Here is a 24,405-nt window from a genome sequence, read left to right on the forward strand (position 1 = left end):
CAAACTCCTCTCTATCTGCCCTACGCCCTGCAGCAAACTCCTCTCTATCTGCCCCTTCCCTGCAGCAAACTCCTCTCTACCGCAAACTCCTCTCTCCCTGCCGGCTCGCTCCCTGCAGCAAACTCCTCTCTACCTGCCCCCTTCCCTGCAACCCCTCTCTACCTGCCCCTCCCCCCCCTGCAGCAAACTCCTGTCTGCCTGCCCCCCTCGCTGCAGCAAACCACTCTCTACCTGCCCCTCCCCCCTCCCGGCAGCAAACTCCTCTACCTGCCCCCCTCCCTGAAGCAATCTCCTCTCTACCTGCCCCCCCGTCCCCCGCTGCAAACTCCTCTCTACCTGCCCCCCCTCCCTCCCTGCCACAAACCCCTCTCTACCTGCCCCCCTCCCTCCCTGCAGCAAACCCCTCTCTACCTGCCCCCCCCCCCCCCCCCGTCTGCAGCAAACTCCTCTCTACCTGCCCCCCTCCCTGCCGCAAACCCCTCTCTACCTGTCCCCCTCCCTCCCTGCAGCAAATCCCTCTCTACCTGCCCCCCTCCCTCCCTGCCACAAACCCCTCTCTACCTGTCCCGCTCCCTCCCTGCCACAAACCCCTCTCTACCTGTCCCCCTCCCTCCCTGCAGCAAACCCCTCTCTACCTGCCCCCCTCCCTCCCTGCACCAAACTCCTCTCTACCTGCCCCCCTCCCTCCCTGCCACAAACCCCTCTCTACCTGTCCCCCTCCCTCCTTGCACCAAACTCCTCACTACCTGCCCCCCTCCCTCCCTGCCACAAACCCCTCTCTACCTGTCCCCCTCCCTCCCTGCAGCAAACCCCTCTCTACCTGTCCCTCCCCCCCCCCCCCCCCGTCTGCAGCAAACTCCTCTCTACCTGCCCCCCTCTCTCCCTGCAGCAAACTCCTCTCTACCTGCCCCCTCCCTCCCTGCAGCAAACTCCTCTCTACCTGCCCCCTCCCTGCAGCAAACTCCTCTCTACCTGCCCCCTCCCTGCAGCAAACTCCTCTCTATCTGCCCCCCTCTCTCCCTGCAGCAAACTCCTCTCTACCTGCCCCCCTCCCTGCAGCAAACTCCTCGCTATCTGCCCCCTCCCTGCAGCAAACTCCTCTCTATCTGCCCCCTCTCTCCCTGCAGCAAACTCCTCTCTATCTGCCCTACGCCCTGCAGCAAACTCCTCTCTATCTGCCCCTTCCCTGCAGCAAACTCCTCTCTACCGCAAACTCCTCTCTCCCTGCCCCCTCGCTCCCTGCAGCAAACTCCTCTCTACCTGCCCCCTTCCCTGCAACCCCTCTCTACCTGCCCCTCCCCCCCCTGCAGCAAACTCCTGTCTGCCTGCCCCCCTCGCTGCAGCAAACCACTCTCTACCTGCCCCTCCCCCCTCCCGGCAGCAAACTCCTCTACCTGCCCCCCTCCCTGAAGCAATCTCCTCTCTACCTGCCCCCCCGTCCCCCGCTGCAAACTCCTCTCTACCTGCCCCCCCTCCCTCCCTGCCACAAACCCCTCTCTACCTGCCCCCCTCCCTCCCTGCAGCAAACCCCTCTCTACCTGCCCCCCCCCCCGTCTGCAGCAAACTCCTCTCTACCTGCCCCCCCCTCCCTGCCGCAAACCCCTCTCTACCTGCCCCCCTCCCTCCCTGCAGCAAACCCCTCTCTACCTGCCCCCCCCCGTCTGCAGCAAACTCCTCTCTACCTGCCCCCTTCCCTGCAGCAAACTCCTCTCTACCTGCCCCCTCCCTCCCTCCAGCAAACTCCTCTCTACCTGCACCCCTCCCTGCAGCAAACTCCTCTCTACCTGCCCCCTCCCTCCCTGCCCCCTCCCTCCCTGCCCCCTCCCTCCCCCCCCCCTCCCTGCCCCCTCCCTCCCTGCCCCCTCCCTCCCTGCCCCCTCCCTGCCCCCTCCCTCCCCCCCCCCCCTCCCTCCCTGCCCCCTCCCTGCCCCCTCCCTCCCCCCCCCCCTCCCTCCCTGCCCCCCCCTCCCTCCCTCCCCCTCCCTCCCTCCCCCCCCCCTCCCTCCCTCCCCCCCCCCTCCCTCCCTCCCCCCCTCCCCCCTCCCTCCCTCCCCCCTCCCTCCCTGCCCCCTCCCTCCCCCCTCCCTGCCCCCTCCCTCCCCCCTCCCTCCCTGCCCCCTCCCTCCCTGCCCCCTCCCTCCCCGCCCCCTCCCTCCCCGCCCCCTCCCTCCCTGCAGCAAACTCCTCTCTACCTGCCCCCTCCCTGCAGCAAACTCCTATCTCCCTGCCCCCCTCACTCCCTGCAGCAAACTCCTCTCTACCTGCCCCTCCCCACTGCAGCAAACTCCTCTCTACCTGCCCCTCCCCCCACTGCAGCAAACTCCTCTCTACCTGCCCCTCCCCCCACTGCAGCAAACCCCTCTCTACCTGCCCCCCTCCCTCCCTGCCACAAACCCCTCTCTACCTGTCCCCCTCCCTCCCTGCAGCAAACCCCTCTCTACCTGTCCCTCCCCCCCCCCCCGTCTGCAGCAAACTCCTCTCTACCTGCCCCCCTCTCTCCCTGCAGCAAACTCCTCTCTACCTGCCCCCTCCCTCCCTGCAGCAAACTCCTCTCTACCTGCCCCCTCCCTGCAGCAAACTCCTCTCTACCTGCCCCCTCCCTGCAGCAAACTCCTCTCTATCTGCCCCCCTCTCTCCCTGCAGCAAACTCCTCTCTACCTGCCCCCCTCCCTGCAGCAAACTCCTCGCTATCTGCCCCCTCCCTGCAGCAAACTCCTCTCTATCTGCCCCCTCTCTCCCTGCAGCAAACTCCTCTCTATCTGCCCTACGCCCTGCAGCAAACTCCTCTCTATCTGCCCCTTCCCTGCAGCAAACTCCTCTCTACCGCAAACTCCTCTCTCCCTGCCCCCTCGCTCCCTGCAGCAAACTCCTCTCTACCTGCCCCCTTCCCTGCAACCCCTCTCTACCTGCCCCTCCCCCCCCTGCAGCAAACTCCTGTCTGCCTGCCCCCCTCGCTGCAGCAAACCACTCTCTACCTGCCCCTCCCCCCTCCCGGCAGCAAACTCCTCTACCTGCCCCCCTCCCTGAAGCAATCTCCTCTCTACCTGCCCCCCCGTCCCCCGCTGCAAACTCCTCTCTACCTGCCCCCCCTCCCTCCCTGCCACAAACCCCTCTCTACCTGCCCCCCTCCCTCCCTGCAGCAAACCCCTCTCTACCTGCCCCCCCCCCCCCCCCCCGTCTGCAGCAAACTCCTCTCTACCTGCCCCCCTCCCTGCCGCAAACCCCTCTCTACCTGCCCCCCTCCCTCCCTGCAGCAAACCCCTCTCTACCTGCCCCCCCCCGTCTGCAGCAAACTCCTCTCTACCTGCCCCCTTCCCTGCAGCAAACTCCTCTCTACCTGCCCCCTCCCTCCCTCCAGCAAACTCCTCTCTACCTGCACCCCTCCCTGCAGCAAACTCCTCCCTCCCTGCCCCCTCCCTCCCTGCCCCCTCCCTCCCTGCCCCCTCCCTCCCTGCCCCCTCCCTCCCTGCCCCCTCCCTCCCCCCTCCCTCCCCCCTCCCTGCCCCCTCCCTGCCCCCTCCCTCCCTGCCCCCTCCCTCCCTGCCCCCTCCCCCCTCCCTCCCTGCCCCCTCCCCCCTCCCTCCCCGCCCCCTCCCCCCTCCCTCCCCCCTCCCTCCCTGCCCCCTCCCCCCTCCCTCCCTGCCCCCTCCCCCCTCCCTCCCTGCCCCCTCCCCCCTCCCTCCCTGCCCCCTCCCTCCCCCCTCCCTCCCTGCCCCCTCCCTCCCCCCTCCCTCCCTGCCCCCTCCCTCCCCCCTCCCTGCCCCCTCCCTCCCTGCCCCCTCCCTCCCTGCCCCCTCCCTCCCCCCTCCCTCCCTGCCCCCTCCCTCCCCCCTCCCTCCCTGCCCCCTCCCTCCCCCCTCCCTCCCTGCCCCCTCCCTCCCCCCTCCCTCCCCCCTCCCTCCCTGCCCCCTCCCTCCCCCCTCCCCCCTCCCTCCCTGCCCCCTCCCTCCCCCCTCCCTCCCTGCCCCCTCCCTCCCCCCTCCCTCCCTGCCCCCTCCCTCCCCCCTCCCTCCCTGCCCCCTCCCTCCCCCCTCCCTCCCTGCCCCCTCCCTCCCCCCTCCCTCCCTGCCCCCTCCCTCCCCCCTCCCTCCCTGCCCCCTCCCTCCCTGCCCCCTCCCTCCCCCCTCCCTCCCTGCCCCCTCCCTCCCTGCCCCCTCCCTCCCCCCTCCCTCCTCCCTCCCCCCTCCCTCCCTCCCCCCTCCCTCCCTCCCCCCTCCCTCCCCGCCCCCTCCCTCCCCCCTCCCTCCCTCCCCCCTCCCTCCCCCCTCCCTCCCTCCCCCCTCCCTCCCTGCCCCCTCCCTCCCCCCTCCCTCCCTGCCCCCTCCCTGCCCCCTCCCTCCCTGCCCCCCTCCCTCCCTGCCCCCCTCCCTCCCTGCCCCCTCCCTGCCCCCTCCCTCCCTGCCCCCTCCCTCCCCCCTCCCCCCTCCCTCCCTGCCCCCTCCCTCCCTGCAGCAAACTCCTCTCTACCTGCCCCCTCCCTGCAGCAAACTCCTATCTCCCTGCCCCCCTCACTCCCTGCAGCAAACTCCTCTCTACCTGCCCCTCCCCACTGCAGCAAACTCCTCTCTACCTGCCCCTCCCCCCACTGCAGCAAACTCCTCTCTACCTGCCCCTCCCCCCACTGCAGCAAACCCCTCTCTACCTGCCCCTCCCCCCACTGCAGCAAACCCCTCTCTACCTGCCCCTCCCCCCACTGCAGCAAACTCATCTCTACCTGCCCCTCCCTCCCTCCCTGCAGCAAACTCCTGTCTACCTGCCCCCTCCCTCCCTGCAGCAAACTCCTCTCGACCTGCCCCCCTCCCTGCAGCAAACCCCTCTCTACCCACCCCACCCCCCCCGCAGCAAACTCCTTTCTACCTGCCCCTCCCTCCCTGCAGCAAACTCCTGTCTACCTGCCCCCCTCCCTCCCTGCAGCAAACTCCTCTCGACCTGCCCCCCTCCCTGCAGCAAACTCCTCTCTACCTGCCCCTCCCCCTGCAGGAAACCCCTCTCTACCTGCCCCCCTCCCTGCAGCAAACCCCTCTCTACCTGCCCCCCCGCAGCAAACTCCTCTCTACCTTCCCCCATCTCTGCAGCAAACTCCTCTCTACCTGCCCCTCTCCCTGCAGCAAACTCCCCTCTACCCGCCATCCCCCACAGCAAACTCCTCTCTACCTACCCCCCCCCCCCTCACCCCACCCCGCAGCAAACTCCTCTCTACCTGCCCCCCTCCCTGCAGCAAACTCCTCTCTACCTGCCCCTCCCCCTGCAGGAAACCCCTCTCTACCTGCCCCTCCCCCTGCAGGAAACCCCTCTCTACCTGCCCCGCTCCCTGCAGCAAACTTCTCTCTACCTGCCCCCCTCCCACCATCCCCATCAACCGGAACGCTGCAACATTCTTCAAACTATCTGGCAATTGGGATCACTTCAAATCCGACCAACGTTCCCAGTCACAACGTTCACTTTGGGTGGGGGGGGGATTCCCGGTACCAGGCTCTCGATAAAATAACACTTGATATGGTTGTGGTAGTCACCACTGTTGTATTATATTGTATATGTGGGTATTACGGTAAGGCCCCTGTACTACAGGTACGAGGTAGATCACTGCCTGTTGGCTCCGGCCAGGAGGCGGAGTATAAATGTGTGGGGTCTCCGAACAGCAGCCATTTCGTAAGCTGCTGTAGGAGGCCACACATCTGTGTAATAAAGCCTCGATTACATTCTACTCTCGTCTCGCCGTAATTGATTTTTCAGAGATGGATCTCCGCATCAAGCCGGATCGCCTGCAGCTGCATCCTCAAGCAGACAATGCCAAAAGGACTTCCAACATTGGCTAGATTGCTTTGAAGCCTACATCGGGTCTGCGCCTGACCCAATCCCAGAAGCACAGAAGCTCCAGATTTTGTACATGTGGCTGTGCTCCAATGTTTTTCCCCTCGTCCAGGACGCGCCTACCTACGCAGAGGCCATGGCGCTGCTGAAGGAGAATTACGATCACCAGACCAACAAATTTTACGCCAGGCACCTCCTATCCACGCAGCACCAACTTCCCGGTGAGTCTGTGGAAGATTTCTGGCGTGCCCTGCTCGCCCTGGTGAGAGACTGTGACTGCCAGGCCGTTTCGGCCACTGAACATTCTAACCTGCTAATGAGAGACGTGTTCGTTATGGGCATAGGGTCTAACTACATCCACCAGCGCCTCTTAGAAGGGGCCACGCTTGACCTCGCGGCGACCAAGAGACTAGCACTCTCGCTCATGGTCACCTCACGCAACGTACAGGTTTATGCCCCCGACCGCAAGGCCGACCCCCCGTGCATCGTGGACTCCGCCAGCGGCCACCCCATCGTGGACCCCATCAGCGACCGCACTCGGCCAACCAACCCCGGGGGACCCCATTGCTACTTCTGCGGACAGACAAAGCACCCCCGGCAGCGCTGCCCGGCGGGGAATGCGCTCTGCAAGGCCTGTGGCTGCAGTGTGCCAGGCCCGCTTAATCGCTGCTATTGTCCCGGCACCCCCCCCCCACGTGCGGCCAGTGCGCGCTGCCATCTTCCTCTCCTCAGACCATGTGCGGACTGTGGGCGCCGCCATCTTGCTCCACTCACAACATGTGCGCCCGTGAGCACCTCCATCTTGCTTGCCTCAGAACCAATGGGCACCGCCATCTTGCCTGCCCCAGGTCACGTGCGGCCCGTGGGCGCCGCCATCTTACCTGCTTCAGGACCCCTGCCCGTCGGGCACCTCATCGGGCCGCTCATTGCCTGCAACCGCCGCCGACCACCTGCGTCTCGCCTCGGTCACGATTGACCAGTCTCGACCGCACAACCTCGCGACCGCTTCGACAAAGGTGAAGGTCGACGGGCACGAGATATCCTGCCTTCTGGACTCCGGGAGCACAGAGCTTCATCCACCCCGATACGGGTAAGGCGCTGCTCCCTCGCGGTACACCCCGCTAACCAAAGAATCTCCCTAGCCTCCGGATCCCACTCAGTGGTGCTCCGGGGGTACTGCATCGCCACCCTGGGCGCAGAGTTCAGCCGCTTCCGGCTCTACGTCCTCCCCAACCTCTGCGCTGCCTTACTACTCGGCCTGGAGTTCCAGTGCAACCTCCTGAGCCTAACCCTGAAATTTAGCGGGCCCCTACCACCCCTTACTGTTTGCGGCCTCGCGACCTTTAAGGTCGACCCGCCTTCTCTGTTTGCAAACCTCACCCCGGATTGCAAACCCGTCGCCGCCAGGAGCAGACGTACAGCGCCCAGGACAGGACCTTCATCAGGTCTGAGGTCCAGCAGCTGCTGCGGGAAGGTACCATTGAGGCCAGCAACAGCCCCTGGAGAGCCCAAGTGTAAAGACTGGGGAGAAGCACAGGATGGTCATTGACTACATCCAGACCATCAATCGGTACATGCAGCTCGACGCGTACCCCCTCCCACGCATATCTGATATGGTCAATCAGATTGCACAGTACCGGGGATTGGACAGTACCGGGTCTTCTCGACAGTGTACCTGAAATTTGCCTACCACCAGCTCCCCATCCGTAACCAGAAGCAGACGGCCGCCTTTATCATTTCCTTAGGATTCCCTTCAGCGTCACCAACGGGGTCTCGGTCTTCCAACGGGGGATGGACCAAATGGTTGACTGGTACGGACTGCGGGCCACTTTCCCGTACCTGGACAACGTCACCATCTGCGGCCACGACCAGCAGGACAATGACGCTAACCTTTCCTAATTTCTCCACACCGCCACACTCCTCAACCTAACTTATAACAAGGAGAATCCTTGGCTATGTGGTTCAAAGGCTGATCGCTTGCGCCCCCTCATGCAACTCCCCCTCCCCCACTGCCTCAAGGCCCTCAAACGATGCCTGGGGTTCTTTTCGTATTACGTCCAGTGGGTCCCAAACTATGCGGAGAAGGCCCGCCTACTCATTCAATCAACCGCTCTCCCACTGACGGCCGAGGCTCACCAGGCCTTCATTTATGAGCGATGAGCTGCGCCAGTACCTGCTCAACAGGGGCATTGCCTTGAGCAGGACGACCAGCTACAACCCAGGTGGAAACGGTCAATGGAGCGGGAGAATGGGACAGTCTGGAGGGCCGTCCAGCTGGCCCTACGGTCCAGAAATCTCCCGGCCTCCCGCTGGCAGGAGGTCCTCCCTGACGCACTTCACTCCATTCAGTCACTCCTATGCACCGCGACCAACGAAACTCCCCCATGAACATCTCTTTGCCTTCCCCAGGAAGTCCACCTCCGGGGTTTCGCTCCCAACGTGGCTTGCAGCTCCAGGACCCGTTCTCCTCCGCAAGCACGTGCGGCTCCACAAGGCGGACCCATTGGTTGAGAGAGTACAGCTACTCCATGCGAACTCGCAGTACGCCTACGTAGCGTACCCCGACGGCCGCCAAGACACAGTCTCCCTCAGGGATCTGGCACCAGCTGGGTCCCCACACACCACCCCCCTGCCCCAGCGCCACCCTCCCCTCCCCCGGCGCACCCCACCACAGCCTCCGCTCCAGGACAATCAGTCCTCCCCTTGCTCCCACCGGGGGATGAAGAGGATTTCGACACGCTCCCGGAGTCACCGAAGACCGAGCCGACGCCAGAGTCGCCACCAGCACTGCGACGCTCTCAACGACAGATCAAGGCGCCCGATCGTCTAAATTTGTAACCTTCTCTGTAATTTTAAAACCAATATGTATAGTTTTCCAACAGCCCCGCTGGACTCATTTTTAAACAGGGGGTGAATGTGGTAGTCACCAGTGTTGTATTATATTGTATATATGGGTATTACGGTAAGGCCCCTGTACTACAGGTACGGGGGGGGGGTAGATCCCTGCCTGCTGGCTCCGCCCAGAAGGAGGAGTATAAATGTGTGCGTTCTCCGAATAACAGCCATTTCTTAAGCTGCTGTAGGAGGCCACACATCTCGGTGTAATAAAGCCTCGATTGACGACGTCGCCGTCTTCTGCTCGGATCCTGCGTCTGTACGCAGGCTCTTGAATGCCTGCGACCAGTTTGAACTGGCCTCGGGAGCCAAGGTAAACCGCGGCAAGAGTGAGGCCATGTTTTTTGGGAACTGGGCCGACCGATCCCTTGTCCCCTTCACTGTCAGGTCAGATTACCTGAAGATGCTGGGGATATGGTTCGGAGCGGCTGGGGCATGCACCAAAAACTGGGAGGTGCACATCGCCAAGGTAAGACAGAAACTGGGCGGGTGGGAGCAACGCTCCCTCTCCATTGCGGGCAAAACACTGGTCATCAGGTGAGGTACTCTCGGTGTTACTGCATGTAGCGCAAGGCCCATTACCCGACCCTACGCCGCAGCAGTCACCCAGGCCATCTTCAAATTCATCTGGAGATCCAAGATGGACCATGTCCGAAGGAACACCATGTACAAACCTCTGGATAAGGGAGGGAAAAACGTACCCAACGTCTCCCTCATCCTGATGGCCACCTTTGTGTGCAGCTGCATCAAGCTGTGTGTGGACCCCCAGTATGCAAACACCAAGTGTCACTACATACTGAGGTTCTACCTGTCCCCGGTGTTACAAAGGATGGGCCTGGCCTCATTGCCGCGGAACGCTCCAAGTAGTTGGACCGTGCCGTACCATCTGTCCCTCGTGGAAACGTTTTTGAAGAAAAACACCGTTGACCACAAGGCAGTGAAGCAGTGGTCAGCACGTAATGTGCTCGAGGCCCTCAGGGAAAAGCAGACTGTGGAGGACGTTGGACGGTTCCCTGAGCAGACTGTCAGAGTCATCTGGCAGAACATCTCATCACCAGAACTTACAAACAAGCACCAAGACCTAGCTTGGCTGGTGGTGAGAAGGACCCTCCCCGTAGGAGTCTTCATGTACACCCGAAGGCTCAGCGCCGTTGCACGCTGCCCTCGGAGTGGCTGTGGGGGAAATGAGACGGTCACCCACCTCCTTGTGGAATGTGCCTTTGCAAAGAAGGTCTGGAGAGATGCAGTGGTATTTGTCAAGGTTCATCCCGAGCAGCTCTGTGACACTGTGCTCTACGGACTGTTTCCAGGGACACACACAGAGACAAACATCAACTGCTGCTGGAAGGTCAGCAACTCGGTGAAAGACGCTCTTTGGTCTGCCCGAAACTTGCTGATCTTCCAGTGCAAAGAGCTGTCCTCGACCGAGTGTTGCAGACTGGCACATTCCAAGGTCCAGGACTACGTGCTGAGGGACGCAACCAACCTTGGGGCAGCTGCCGCCAAGGCGCAATGGGGAAGACCACTGTGTAAGGTCTTACCAGCAAATGTACACCGAGCAGCAGGTAACAGTGTAAACCCCCCTCGGTCTGGGTTATTACACGCCAATGTATAAAAGAAACATGACAATGTAAATGTTTAAGAAGAAATTGTAACTTAAAGAGCGATATGTGTGTAATGTTATCAAAATTGAATGGAAGAAAGTCAAGGGAATGTGTAACTCTGATGGAAATGTGCAGTCAAGACAATTCGAAATGTTCAGTAATGTTTAGTATAGATTTTATGAATAAAGTATATTTTTGGGGGAAAAAAATAAAGCCTCGATTACATTCTACTCTCGTCGTAATTGATAGTGCATCAATGGTCCCCGTGCCGATTAGGTCACCCCCGGTCCCTCTGATAAATACACGCCCTCACTATTTTAAATTGGTTTCTGCTCTGTTTGTTCTTATCGTCGCCCCCGAAAGTTTCACCAAGTGCCTCATCTGTAGTTTCGTCAGACATTTTATAAAGAGAAAAGTGACCCGGATACCTTCCAAACACATTGTACTTTCATTAGATACTTCCTCATTGAGTTAGGTGATTGGCGCGACAGCTTTGCCGACACACGGCCTGCGTGTGTCCCTTCTCTCTCTGGGTGACATCGGGACCACTTATGGCAGCAAAATAAGTCTCAAAAAAGTCTCCGACGCACAAGTTTAGCAATGTTAAAATGCAGCTAGAGCGGTCCTCGGCTGCGTTGCCGCCTCTGAGACCGAGACAACAGTGACATTCCAGGCCAGGATAGTCCCGGGTCTCCCCCGAGCCCCCCCCTCCCGCTCCCACACTCCCGCCACTTGACTGGAAAGTTTCCACAAACGCTCTCTGAAAACAGAAGCAGGAGCGGAAGTCGGAGCAGAAAACAAACTCACGGAAACAGTGCGATGTCGAGAAAACATGTTTACTTTTTTTTTTGAACGATTAATTCAGAATCGACACCAACACGTCTCCTGAAACTGTCCGGTTTTATACTTCTCCACGAGCCGTTTAACCCGTCGGGGCTGTTATTTTCACTTGAAGAGGTTTAAAAGTCAAACTGCTCCTTACAAGTCGCCAACGACACCAAAACAAAATGCTTGCCGACGCCGGACGTCTGAATTAATCTTTGGGTTCCAGCACATTTCAGATCATCTTCACCAACTCTAAACACGCGCTTCTGCCAAAACATTTGATTACTAACTCAGCTTACCGTCGTCCATGGCTGTTTACCTCGCTCCCCTTTTATAACCCACAGAATTGTACCGATGTGTGACTGTGCTCGTCCTCGCTCTTAAACGTACTGGTTGCAAAGTTAGGGGAAAGACACTAACTAGTGAGACTGTGAAGTGCAACAGGGAGATTCCCCTCCGCCTCAGCAACTGGCTGTCAAGCTGTGTCCAATAAAGAGTGAGAACGCCTCTCCGCTCCATGGTTGTGTACAGTTCACAAATAAATTAACTCCTAATTACTAAGTTCCACAAAAGCAGGGCATTGCTGAGATGCGATTTTCCATCGTGACTGAAATTAAAAGGGAAGTGATTCAAAATGAGAAGATAGGGGGTGCATGAGTGGTGGACAGGGAATACAAGGCGCTGGAAATACTCTGGCATCATCCGCGGGGAGAGGGACAGGGTTAACTTTTTGTCAGCCAGGGTCGATAGCCGCCCTTGTGATGCTGCCTGACCCGCTGAATATTTTCAACATTTGCCTTTATTTCAGATTTTCTGCAGCCACAGTATTTTGCTGTTGGTGAATGGGAACTGTGTGGACCGCAGTTCAAATTAACACACGGGAGCCTGGGACATTGAGGCACGATCAATTTGACTTAAAGACGAAAGTTGAATCCAAACTGAGGCTTTATTGGTATCAGATGTGTGGCCTCCCACAGCAGCTGGCGAAATGGCTGCGAACTGGAGGACACGCATATTTATACCCCGCCTGCTGGGCGGAGCCAGCAGGCAGGGGCCACAGGTGAACCTGTAGTGCAGGTTCTACCGTACAACCTCTAATATAAGTACAACAGTGGTTTACCACATTCACCCCATTAAAATTGAGTCTGGCGGGGGTGGTGGATAACTATATACAATCATGATTTTAATATTTACAGAGCAAAACAAATGTCTCTTATCGTCCGGTGGACCGGTCAGAGGTTCAGCCGGTCCGGGACCTTGATGGTCCTTTGAGAGCGACGAAGTGGTGACGGCGATGTTGGTGCTGACCTGGTCGAGGGTGACTCCGGGAGCGTGCCAAAATCCTCTTCATTGATAGGCGTGGGCAGGGGGAGGACAGACGGTCCTGGGGGGGCTGGTGTTGCGAGCGACGGGGGAGGGGAGGGTGGCGCCGGGGACGATGGGGGTGGTGTGGGGGTGGAACCTGCTGGTGCCAGGTCCCTGAGGGAGACAGTATCCTGGCGGCCGTTGGGGAACGCTACGTAGGCGTACTGGGGCTTTGCGTGGAGCAAGTGTACCCTCTCCACCAACGGGTCCGCCTTGTGGAGTCGCACATGTTTACGGAGAAGCACGGTTCCCGGAGCTGTGAGCCAAGTCGGGAGCGACACCCCAGATGTGGACTTCCTGGGGAAGGCAAAAAGACGTTCATGCGGTGTATTGTTAGTGGCAGTGCAGAGTAACGAGCGAATGGAATGTAGTGCATCAAGGAGGACCTCTTGCCAGCGGGCGGCCGGGAGATTTCTGGACTGTAGTACCAGCTGGACGGCCCTCCATACCGTCCCATTCTCCCTTTCTACCTGTCCATTTCCCCGGGGGTTGTAGCTTGTCGTTCTGCTGGAGGCAATACCCCTGCTAAGCAGGAACTGACGCAGCTCATCACTCATGAATGAGGATCCCTGTCACTGTGGATGTAGGCGGGGAAAGCGAACAGAGTGAAGATCGAATTGAGGGCTTTAATGACGGTGGCAGATGTCATGTCGGGGCAAGGGATGGCGAAGGGGAACCAGGAGTATTCATCGATCACACTGAGGAAATATGTGTGACGATCGATGGAGGGAGGAGGCCCTTGAAGTCCATGCTGAGGTGTTCAAAGGGGTGGGAGGCCTTCACCAGACGTGTGCGGTCCGGCCGGTTGAAGTGTGGCTTGCATTCGGCACAGACTTGGCAGTCCCTGGTGATTGTCCTAACTTCCTCGACGGAGTAGGGCAAATTTTGTGCCTTAATGAAGTGGTACAACCGTGTGACCCCTGGGTGACAAAGGCTGTCGTGCAGGGTCCGGTGTCGGTCTGCCTGTGCGCTGGCACATGTACCTCGGGATAAGGCGTCTGGGGGCTCGCTGAGTTTGCCAGGGCAATACCAAATCTCGTAATTATAGGTGGAGAGCTCGATTCTCCACCACAAGATTTTATCATTTTTGATCTTGCCCCGCTGTGTGTTGTTGAACATAAAGGCTACCAACCGTTGGTCAGTGAGGAGAGTGAATCTCCTGCCAGCCAGGTAATGCCTCCAATGCCGCACTGGTTCAACGATAGCTTGGGCCTCTTTTTCGATGGATGAGTGCCGAATTTCAGAGGCATGAAGGGTGCGGGAAAAGAATGCCACGGGTCTGCCTGCCCGATTGAGGGTGGTGGCAAGGGCGACGTCTGATGCGTCGCTTTCTACTTGGAAGGGCAGTGTTTCATCTACAGCGTACATTGTGGCCTTGGCAATATCAGCTCTGATCTGGGCGAAGGCCTGTTGGGCCTCGGCTGTCAGGGGAAACTGGGTGGACTGTATGAGTGGGCGGGCCTTGTCCGCATAGTTTGGGACCCACTGCGCGTAATATGAAAAGAACCCCAGGCAGCGTTTGAGGGCCTTGGGGCAGTGGGGGAGGAGGAGCTCCATGAGGGGGCGCATGCGGTCGGGATCGGGCCCCAGAACTCAGTTCTGGACCACATAGCCGAGGATGGCTAAGCGGTTCATGCTGAACACACACTTCTTGTTGTAAGTGAGGTTTAGGAGAGTAGCGCTGCAGAGAAATTTAGCAAGATTGGCGTCGTGGTCCTGTTGATCATGGCCGCAGATGGTGACATTGTCTAGGTACGGAAACATGGCCCGCAAACCATACTGGTCGACCATTCGGTCCATCTCCCTTTGGAAGACCGAGACCCCGTTAGTGACGCCGAAGGGGACCCTAAGGAAGTGATATAGACGGCCGTCTGCCTCGAAGGCGGTGTATGGACGGTCCGATTTATGGATAGGGAGCTGGTGGTAGGCGGATTTCAGGTCCACCGTTGAGAAGACCCAGTACTGTGCAATCTGGTTAACCATGTCAGATATGCGTGGGAGGAGGTACGCGTCGAGCTGCGTGTACCTGTTGATGGTCTGGCTGCAGTCCACGACCATTCGGTGTTTCTCCCCAGATTTAACGACTACCACTTGAGCTCTCCAGGGGCTGTTGCTGGCCTCGATGATGCCTTCCCGAAGCAACCGCTGGACTTCGGACCTGATGAAGGTCTTATCCTGGGTGCTATACCATCTGCTCCTGGTGGCAACGGGTTTGCAATTTGGAGTTAGATTAGCAAAGAGGGAAGGTGGGTCGACCTTTAGGGTCGCGAGACTGCACACAGTAAGGGGGGTAAGGGTCCGCCGAATTTAAGGGTTAGGCTCTGGAGGTTGCACTGGAAATCCAGGCCGAGGATAAGTGCAGCGCAGAGGTTAGGGAGAACGTAGAGGTGGAAGCCGTGGAATTCTACGCCCTGGACCATGAACGTGACCGTACAGTACCCCCGGATCGCTACGCAATGGGATCCGGAGGCCAGGGAGATTTTTTGATTGGCAGGGTGAATCGTGAGGGAGCAGCGCCTTACCGTATCCGGGTGTATAAAGCTCTCGGTGCTCCCAGAGTCCAGGAGGCAAGAGGTCACATGGCCGTCGGCTTTCACGCTGGTGGATGCGTTGGTCAGGTTATGCGGGCAAGACTGGTTGAGTGACATGGAGGCGAGCCTTGGTTGGTCGTCGGGTAATGGGGCGGCCATTGAGTTCTGATCTTGGAACGCTGGTGGTGTCCATGTGCTGAGGAGTAGACAAGATGGCGGCGCCCGAAGATCTTGGGGGTTACAAAATGGCGGCACCCATGGAACGCACGTTGTGGGGGTGGAGCATGATGGCGGCGCCCATGAAACGCACGTGTTGCGCGGAGGGGAAGATGGCGGCACCCACATGGTCTGGGGGGGAAGAGAAGATGGCGGCGCCCATTGTCCGTGACTGGGGGACGGGGGGGGGGGGTGGCAATCGCGGCCACTGAGAGGGCCTGGCACACCGCGGCGAAGTGGCCCTTCTTCCCGCAGGCTTTACAAAGGGCAGCGCGGGCTGGGCAGCTTTGGTGGGGGTGCTTTTGCTGGCCGCAAAAGTAGCATCGGGGCCCCCCGGGGTTTGCTGGCTGGCGTTTAGCGCAGGCGTATTGGGTGGGCAGTGCCCCCGCTGGGGCGGCTGCCTGTGAGGTCCATGAAGCGTAGGAGGGGTGGGCCGCGCGGCTGGGGGCGTAGGACTGGACGTTGCGCAGGGCGACCGTCATGGTGAGCGCTAGCGTTTTAGTCTCTGCGAGGTCGCGCGTGGCCCCTTCTAAGAGCCGCTGACGTATGATGTCTGACCCAATTCCGGTCAGAAAGGCGTCCCTCATAAGGAGGTCTGAGTGTTCCTTACCTGTAATGTCCTGGCAGTCACAGCCCCGGACTAGTGGGATTAGGGCCCTCCAGAAGACTTCTATGGACTCACCCGGTAGTTGAGAATGAGTTGTGAGCGCGTGCCTGGTGAAGAGCGTGTTTGTCTTCTGCTCGTAATTGTCCTTGAGTCGAGTCATGGCTTTGGCGTAGTTTGGAGCATCCTGGATCAGCGGAAGACTTTGGAGCTGAGCCTGGAATATAAGATCTGGATCTTCTGAGCCTCTGGAACAGGGGTCCGCGCCGCGTTGATATACGCTTCAAAGCAAGCTAGCCAGTGCTGGAAGTCCTTTCTGGTGTCGCTTGAGTGCGGATCCAGCTGCAGGCGATCTGGTTTAATACGGGGGGTCCATCCTTCGAAACTGATACCAATAAATTGAGGCACGATCAATTTGACTTAAAGACGAAAGTTGAATCCAAACTGAGGCTTTATTGGTATCAGATGTGTGGCCTCCCACAGCAGCTGGCGAAATGGCTGCTGGCTGGAGGACACGCATATTTATACCCCATCTCCTGGACGGAGCCAGCAGGCAGGGGCCACAGGCAAACCTGTAGTGCAGGTTCTACCGTACAACCTCTAATATAAGTATAACAGTGGTTTACAACAGACATCATCCTGGTGAGGTACACAGTGATGGTACAGTTCATGGTCAAAATTAGACAATTGGGACTGGAGAACCTGGCATTTTCAAAGTGGCATCAGAAAAGTTGTGGATGTAGTTTGGGGTGAGTTGGGCAAAGGGGTTAAAGAATAAAGTCAAGATAAATGGAGGTAATTTAAGTGGGATAGGAGGCTAAAACATTAGCCTATTAGCAGAGTTCTGTAGTATATGTAGTGGCGGGGGTTGGAGGTGGTGGGTAGTGAGGAGAGATGACAATATGGCTGAGAAACTTTAGGCAGATTGAGGAACTGGAGGCAGTGGAGAAGTAAGATTTCTGGAAGAGTTATTTGTAGCAAGCTAGGAAAAATGATCCACTGTGGGGTCAGGTCTATGTAGAAACAGGCGGGTAATCACAGTCACCATTCTGGCAGGTGCATTTTTCACGTTAGTTATTCCAGTTTATCTTCCATTTCTTTACTCTCAGCTTCCTCTCACTGAATAAAATATATGACTGCCTCAGTTGATCTCATTGTCACCATGATTCACCTGTTTTTATTTGAAGATTATTGATGTTCAACATCAACATGCAACTCATCATATTGGATCTGCCTATTGAGTTGCTGTTGAATCTCCCATGTTCTTGCCTTGTATCATCTCCAGGCTCCACAATTGAACATTTTCCCTCAAAGACAGGTTACCCTTTTTAGTGAAGCAAACTTTACTTTCCTTTTGTAACTTATGGTAACCCAGCACACTGGTATATTCTCTAAAGAAACAACAAAACTAAAAGGAAGCTTGTGTCCCCTCACAGTCACCTGCATTCTGAGTCGACCATCTATGCCTTTTCAATGCCCTTGGTTAACATTTAGAACTGTGTTGAGTTGATTTCTAAGCAACTTGATTGAATACAATTCACAGCTTTTTCATCAATCTACTGGCTTACAGCATCATTACCTCTCAGTGTTCTCTGCATAGTTTAAAAGTCTACTCTGCTAAACATTTTTCCTATGAATAAGTTTGTAACAAACTTTATTCAACTTTTTAAACAAATTACCAGGCATTAAATATATTGCTCATGGCAGGTACAACCATCAATTTGAACAATGAAGATATTTCAGCCCAAGACCTTCAACAATGTAACATTTTGCAAAGAAATGATGAAGCCCCTGCTTCATATTTACGGCAGTGGTGTATGGTATTGAGTGGAGGGAACAGGATTATTCTTTACTCAGCGTAAAATAGCTGGGTTGTGTAGGAATGATGACAAAGGGTGCAATTCAACAGAAACATTTCCAAGTGTCATTTTGGGCATGCTTGGCAGGATGGCACGTGGTGTCAAAAAACGAGCCCCCAGGAGCTTCTTGCCTTTACTGGCTGTCTTTCCGTCTGATTCATCTCTGCTTCTCACCACTAACAAGGCTCCCTCACCATTCACTCCCAGTCAACACATCAGCATGGCAGCTCGCAGACCTGCTCCTCGCTTTGGGGATGCCGACCTCGCCAGGCTTCTCAATGCTGTGGATGAGAGACGGGGCATCCTGTTCCCTCAAGAGTGTTGGAGGACCAGCAGCAGGGTCAGCAATGCCGCATGGGAGGCAGTGGCAATGGCTGTCATTGCAGGCAACATGACCAGGAGGACCGCCATCCAGTGTCGGAAGAAGACCAATGATCTCCACTGAGCTGTAATGGTAAGTTACCACCTCTCTCCTGGCATCAGTTCCGCCTGCCACCCCACAAACTCCCAAACTACCCTCCCAGAAAATCACTGGCTGGCACCTCACACCTTCCCCACATCCAATCTTTCTGCTTGCTCCTCAGAAACCCCTCGCACCCACCAGGACAACCGCTTACTGTCCAGGTGCGGTGGCCACACATGCCACCTGCTATCGGCCCCCAGACCCATCAAGCGTATGTCTCACAGTGCCCTCTCTTTGTCCTCGCAGGAGAAGATAGCCCATTATAAGTGGGAAAGGACCAAGACGGAGTGCAGGATGCCAGAGATGCGAGTCTGCACCCGCTATGAGGAACTGGCCCTGGAGATCGCGGGGTTGACCGAGTAGAGAGCAGTCACCGACACAGAGGTTGGCCTGCACCAAAGACGTGAAGATCCATTGCCCCTTCACCCAGACGACCTGTCTCCTCATGTTAGACAAATTGATCCTTCCCTTCAAATGACCACATGCCCATTGTCTCGCAAGACCTCCATCTGATGAGGCCGGGCCATCCGGCGTAGTTTCCCCCCCAAGAGACCAACCGAGGAGACCGCCATCAAGACATCACATCTCTCACCTTCCACCATTGAAGAGAAACACACCTCAGTGGGTGACAGTAGTGGACAGGCCTCTGGGGTACAAACTGGTGATTGCCACACAGTTGTTGATGCACATCAGGTGGAGGCAGGAACATTCAAGGGAGACAGCAGCTGGAGGTTTGCTGGAATCCAGGACTCAGCTGGGTCCCAGTTAGAATCTGATCCTCAGGACAAGGGTTTCCCAGAGCTGATGCAGTAGATAGGCCAGAGTCGTGTCATTTAGGAGGGGATGTCAGTGACATTCCAGCGACTGCGTAGACAATTAGAGAGTCTCAAAGGCTTCAGGAGATGATGCCGACGATATGTGGCACCGAGGTCAACGCTGCTGGGTGGCAGGTGCAGTGGAAAGCCTGGAGCATGGCAACCATGACAACCACATCTTGAGTGTTGTGTCCAAGGCATAGTTCAGTCTGTGCCAACTATGGCTGAGGGCCTCGACATCAAGACTCAGACGCTGAGGGACATGTTCCAGACACAGGTGGACATTGCTGAGGCACTGCAGAGCATAGCCCAGTCACTGAGGACCATCACTGGGGGCGTTGACACGATGGTGCAGACAATGGGGAGCCGCCAGGACCGGCAGACTAGATGACTCAGTGACATCTGGAGCTCACTCCAGCTGCCCCTCTGTCCCAGGGAGCCCCCCAGGGCCCTAAAGGTAACGTCAGGGAGGATGTGCTGGAAGCCAACCCAGGGCCTGCCACCAAAGAGACTACGGCATCCTCCAGTTCTTCTGAATCCCCCCTCCTGATACTGGTGCATCACAAGGGCAGTGGGCAGAACACGGTGGCAAGGCAACGACTGTGACACCAGTAAGTTGGCCAGGGCCCACTGGTTCCAGGCCCTCCAGAGGACGTCTGCCAAGGGCATCAAAGGCCACAGGGCGCAGAAAGCAGCAGGCTCCTCCACCTGTGATGTGCATCCTGGGGACACACCTCGACGTAGCAGTAGACCACAAAAGGTCACGAAGATTGAGGAGCACTGAGTGGGCACTGGGATGGTCAGTATCTGTAGCTAGGGTGAATGGAAATATCAAATGTTCACTATTAAAACATGTAACACCTGATGCATGTGAAGCCTCTCACTTTAATCTTCAGTGGGCCTCCCTGCACCCCAACCGTCTGTTGCCCTCCGCTCCCCCCACCCCCGCACCCATGGGCACAGTGGTCCAAGATCAAATGCCCCCAATGCAGATCCATTCAGAGGACGGGTGTGAGCGCGCTGTCAGCACAAAGACAGGAATCAGACTTTAGCAGAAACTGAGGAGCACCAGAGCTAACCTCGCGGCGAGTGATCATCACTCTCCCGCCTTGTATATTGACCATGCTGACACAGGTCCATCATCCTGGAGTGGTTACACCCTAGGAGGAGGGGAATAGGGTGGTGGGGAGGAGGCCGTTGTGATGGGGGAGGGGTGCCGGGGAATGGGTGAGGAAGGTGGGAAATGGGGTGGAGGGGGGATTGGGAGAGAAGGAGGAAATGTATGGACGGGAAATTAGGGTGAAGGAGGGAAATGGGAAGAGGGTAATTAGAGGAACGAGGGAAATGGGGAAAGGGGTATTGGAACAAGGGATTGGGGGTGGGGAAGAAGGGAAATTGGGGGGGGGGGGGTTGAGTTGATGGACACTGCTTCATCCTATGAGCATCTGATGAGGATGAGGTCCTCCCTGGTCCTCCGGGTATATCAGACCATTGCCGCCGCCTGTCCTCAATTCTCTGGCTCCTTCCCGGGCTCACCCTCCATCCCTTCCTGGACCATCTTCTCCTCAGACAAGGCCACAAGTCCCTTCTCCGCCTCCAGCCTGTTGACCCGTTGCTGTACCAGGTTGTAGAAAGCACAGCAGACCACCACAAAGCGGGAGACTCTCTGGGGGGGTGTACTGCAGGTCACCACCAGAGCAGTTCAGGCATCAAAACCGCATTTTCAGCAGGCCGTTGCGTCGCTCAATGACAGCATGCGTCGCAACATGAGCCTCATGATCTCTGCATCAGTCTCAGGTCTCCACACCGGCATCATCAGCCAGGACCTTAGCGGGTATCCCTTGTCCCCCAAAAGCTAACACTTCATCCTGGGGTGGCCCTCGAAGGCAATGGGGATCTCCATGTGCCCCAGGATGTAGCATTCCCTGAGAAGCATGCACACACGGGCATGATACAGAGGTGGTGGTCGCACACAATCTGAACATTCTGGAAGTGGAACCCCTTCCTGTAAATAAAGGGCACTGCCTGATGCCCCAGTGTGCACAGGGCAACATGAGTGCCAGCAATTGCCACCCTGACCTGGGGCATCCTGGCGCTGGCAGCAAATCCTGCCACCTGGACAACTTGATGGGCCTGATCCAGCGCAAAGGTGAAACCCGGGCATACAGAGCATCTGTCACCTCCCGGATACACCTGTGGGCTGTAGATTGAGAAATGCCACACAGGCCCCACGCTCGAGCCCTGGAATGAACCAGTGGCACAAAAGTTGAGGGATATGGTGACCTTCACAGCCACTGGGAACTGGTGTCCTCCTCCTCCACAAGGTGCCTTGTCCACAAGGATGTGGCACAGGTGCCGCACTGTCTCGCTCCTGAGACGGCATCTCTTGCAGCACATGGTGTCGTCATCTCATTGAAAGACAATAATACCTGTACACCTTGGGCCATCACAGCCTCCCCCTTTGTCTTCCTCCTCAGCCTGATGGGCGGCCGGGCGTTCAGGGTGTGCGGCGCCCCCTGCACATGGGGTCTGCCTCCAGCCTGCGTCTTCACTGCTGCTTCTCCTGTGCCTGGCCGCTTGGGCTGGCAACAGCAAATATTTTTTAAAATAAATTTAGAGTACCCAATAACTTTTTTCCAATTAAGGGGCAATTTATCGTGGCCAATCCATCTACCCTACACATCTTTGGGTTGTGGGGGTGAGATCCACGCAGACACGGGGAGAATGTGCAAACTTCACAGGGACAGTGACCCAGGGCCGGGTTGGAACCCGGATCCTCAGTGCTGTGAGGCGGCAGTGCTAACCATTGCCCCACCGTGCCACCCGTCACCAGCATACATATTGATAACTGTAAGGAATTGGAGAAATCAGTTAGGGTTTCCATCCCGTGACCCTCAAATCCCCCAAGCCTCCCCCACCCTTACGGGTCTCGTCTTCTCCCAGAGTCCCATCCAGCGAGCCAGTTGTGCTGGAAAACCTTGTTCTGGACACTCACCCCGACCAGTGCAGGAGCCTTTAGATCCCAGATCTCTGCCGGAAACATTAGGGAGGTAGTGTGCAGCTGCCCTCCACTCGTGCACACACTTATCCTTTAGCTGCGAGAGGATCCTCAGTGCTGAAGCCCGGCTCTTTGGTGTTTGATTGTTGGCAGCTGCCTCTATGGTGCTGATGCTCCTTGAATTCAGGCACAATGTTCAGGCATCTAAGGTTGCTTAAAATGCAGTGCACTAATCACCCTCTGAGACATGCCCCCTAGGAGGCACTTGAGAATATTTTGTTTATTAAACGGTCAACAGTAACAAAGATTTTAAAATCAATTATGTAACATTCCATATATCACAGTAACCATTAACAACAAGGAAACGTCACCGTTCCATATTGATACCAATACAAAGCTACATCAGCTCATTTTCACACAAAAAACGAACACATGGTACCACACCTCACAGGTTCAAGGTGGCTGGTAGGTCTCACAGACCAAAGCCCCTCATCCTTTCTGGCCCAGGGGAAACTCCCGACCTGGAATGCTTCAGTCCCCCGACCAAGCCCAACACACCTGAGGGTCCTCCTTACCCGGTGCCCTTGAGCTGCATGCTGGAAAATGGAAAATGGAAATGGCTACTCACCTCCTCACTTGCCCTCTGCAGCCATTGCACCAGGTTCACATTTACTAAACAGCGCTCGTGCGATTTCTCATTGGGGAGTCAGGTAATTTCTGGGAGGCCGTTGCCCTCGACTTCAAACTGAATGCAGATAGGGCTAATGATATGCTCGCCATTTATGGGTGAGATCTGAAACTCGCCATCAGGAGCTGGCCGGGTGAATTGCAAACTGGTTCACGCCTGGCACAAACCTCCATTTTGACCTTTCCACCCCGACCTGCACCGGTGCATGAAAGGCCCATAACCTTGAATGTTGTGATGTGCCAAGTACTCACCCAAGTACTTTTTGAAGGCTGTGAGGCAACCCGCCTCTACCACCCTCCCAGGCACTGCATTCCAGACCATCACCACTCTCTGGGTAAAAAGGTCTTTCCTCAAATCCCCCCTAAACCTCACACACCTCATTTGGGTTTCAATTCCACTTACCCACCTGCCCCTCATGTCCCTCGATTCCCTGAGAGGCCAGAAATCTGCTTACACCAGCATTAAACTGGTCAACGTTGGAGCACCCCACTGGGATAGAGAATTCCCAAATACTTGGAGTGAAATAATTTCTTCTCTTCTCAGTCCTAAATGATCCCGAGACCATGCCCACGTGTCTCTCCAGCCAGTGGAACCTTCCAGTGTCTCGCCTGTCCAGTTCCGTCCGAATCTTTTATGTTTCGATCAGATTACCTCTCATTCTTCTAAACTTGAGGGTACGGACCCAATTTACTCAGCCTCTCATCACAGATAACCTTCTCATCCCGGCAACCGATCTTTTGAACTTTCGCTATACTGACTCTAATGCAAGTCTGTCGTTCACATTCCGGACCTGGAACCAACTGAGACAGCACTTCAGTCTGACCAAGATGTCCACCATTGTCCCCATCTCCAGCAACCATAGGTTCACACCAGCCATGTTGGACGACACCTTTCAGAGGTGAAAACAGGACCGAGGGACACTGACAGTTAGGCACTTCTACACAGACGACAGACTAGTGACTTTAGAGGAACTGACGGAAAGGATGCAACTGCCCAACGGGAACGAACTGCGACATTTACAAATCAAAAACTTCCTCTGCAAGAAGATTATATCATACCCACGGACGGCGAAACACTCAATTATAGAGGAACTGTTGAACGTGGGTGACTTAGGTGGACGGAACTGCGGGGACCTGTATGGATGACTGTTGGATGAGGCACGGGGAAAATGGGAGGAAAAACTAGGGATAGGCATAGCGTGGGGACATTAGAGCAAAGCACTGAACAGAGCTAACTCCACCTCCTCCTGCGCAAGACTGTTTAAAGTGGTGCACAGGGCACACCTAATCAGAACCCAAATGAGCAGGTTTTTCCTAGAGGTAGAGGACAAGCATGAACGGCGCTCGGGAGGCCCGGCCAACCACACCCACATGTTCTGTGCATGCTGCAGACTTGACGGGTTCTGAACAGCCTCCTTTGAAGCAATGTTCAAGGTTGTGGGGGTGAGGTTGGTGTACTGATATGTATATATATGCTGGTATATAAAGAGTTAACAACTACATCATAGTGTAAGACAACCACTAGATGGCAGCACGAGATTCATGTATAAATGTGTGGGGCTGGATTCTCTGTTTTTGGGAGTATGTCCCCACGCCGTCGTAAAAACGGTGGAGTATTACTCCTGAAATTCCGGCAAAAAGTGCAATAAATTCACAGCCCTGCAGGGGGCTAGCAGGGACCCGGAGTGAATCTCGCAGCTTTTGCTGCAGATACGGGCCTCCGCACTTCCGG

At 56.8% G+C, this 24,405-nt stretch overlaps 1 protein-coding gene across 1 annotated transcript in view; it reads right to left on the minus strand.

The window, feature by feature from the left end:
* The window catches only part of rel (v-rel avian reticuloendotheliosis viral oncogene homolog), a 107,247-nt gene extending 95,586 nt beyond the window's left edge, over positions 1 to 11,661 (minus strand). Inside the window, exon 1 of the mRNA XM_072507804.1 lies at positions 11,435 to 11,661. Coding sequence (XP_072363905.1) covers positions 11,435 to 11,444 — 10 coding nt within the window. The 5' untranslated portion in view covers positions 11,445 to 11,661. The remainder of the gene's footprint in view (positions 1 to 11,434) is intronic.
* Positions 11,662 to 24,405: the final 12,744 nt, after the last annotated feature.

Source organism: Scyliorhinus torazame, chromosome 1 (genome assembly GCF_047496885.1).
Source record: "Scyliorhinus torazame isolate Kashiwa2021f chromosome 1, sScyTor2.1, whole genome shotgun sequence".
Classification (NCBI taxonomy): Eukaryota; Metazoa; Chordata; class Chondrichthyes; order Carcharhiniformes; family Scyliorhinidae; genus Scyliorhinus; species Scyliorhinus torazame.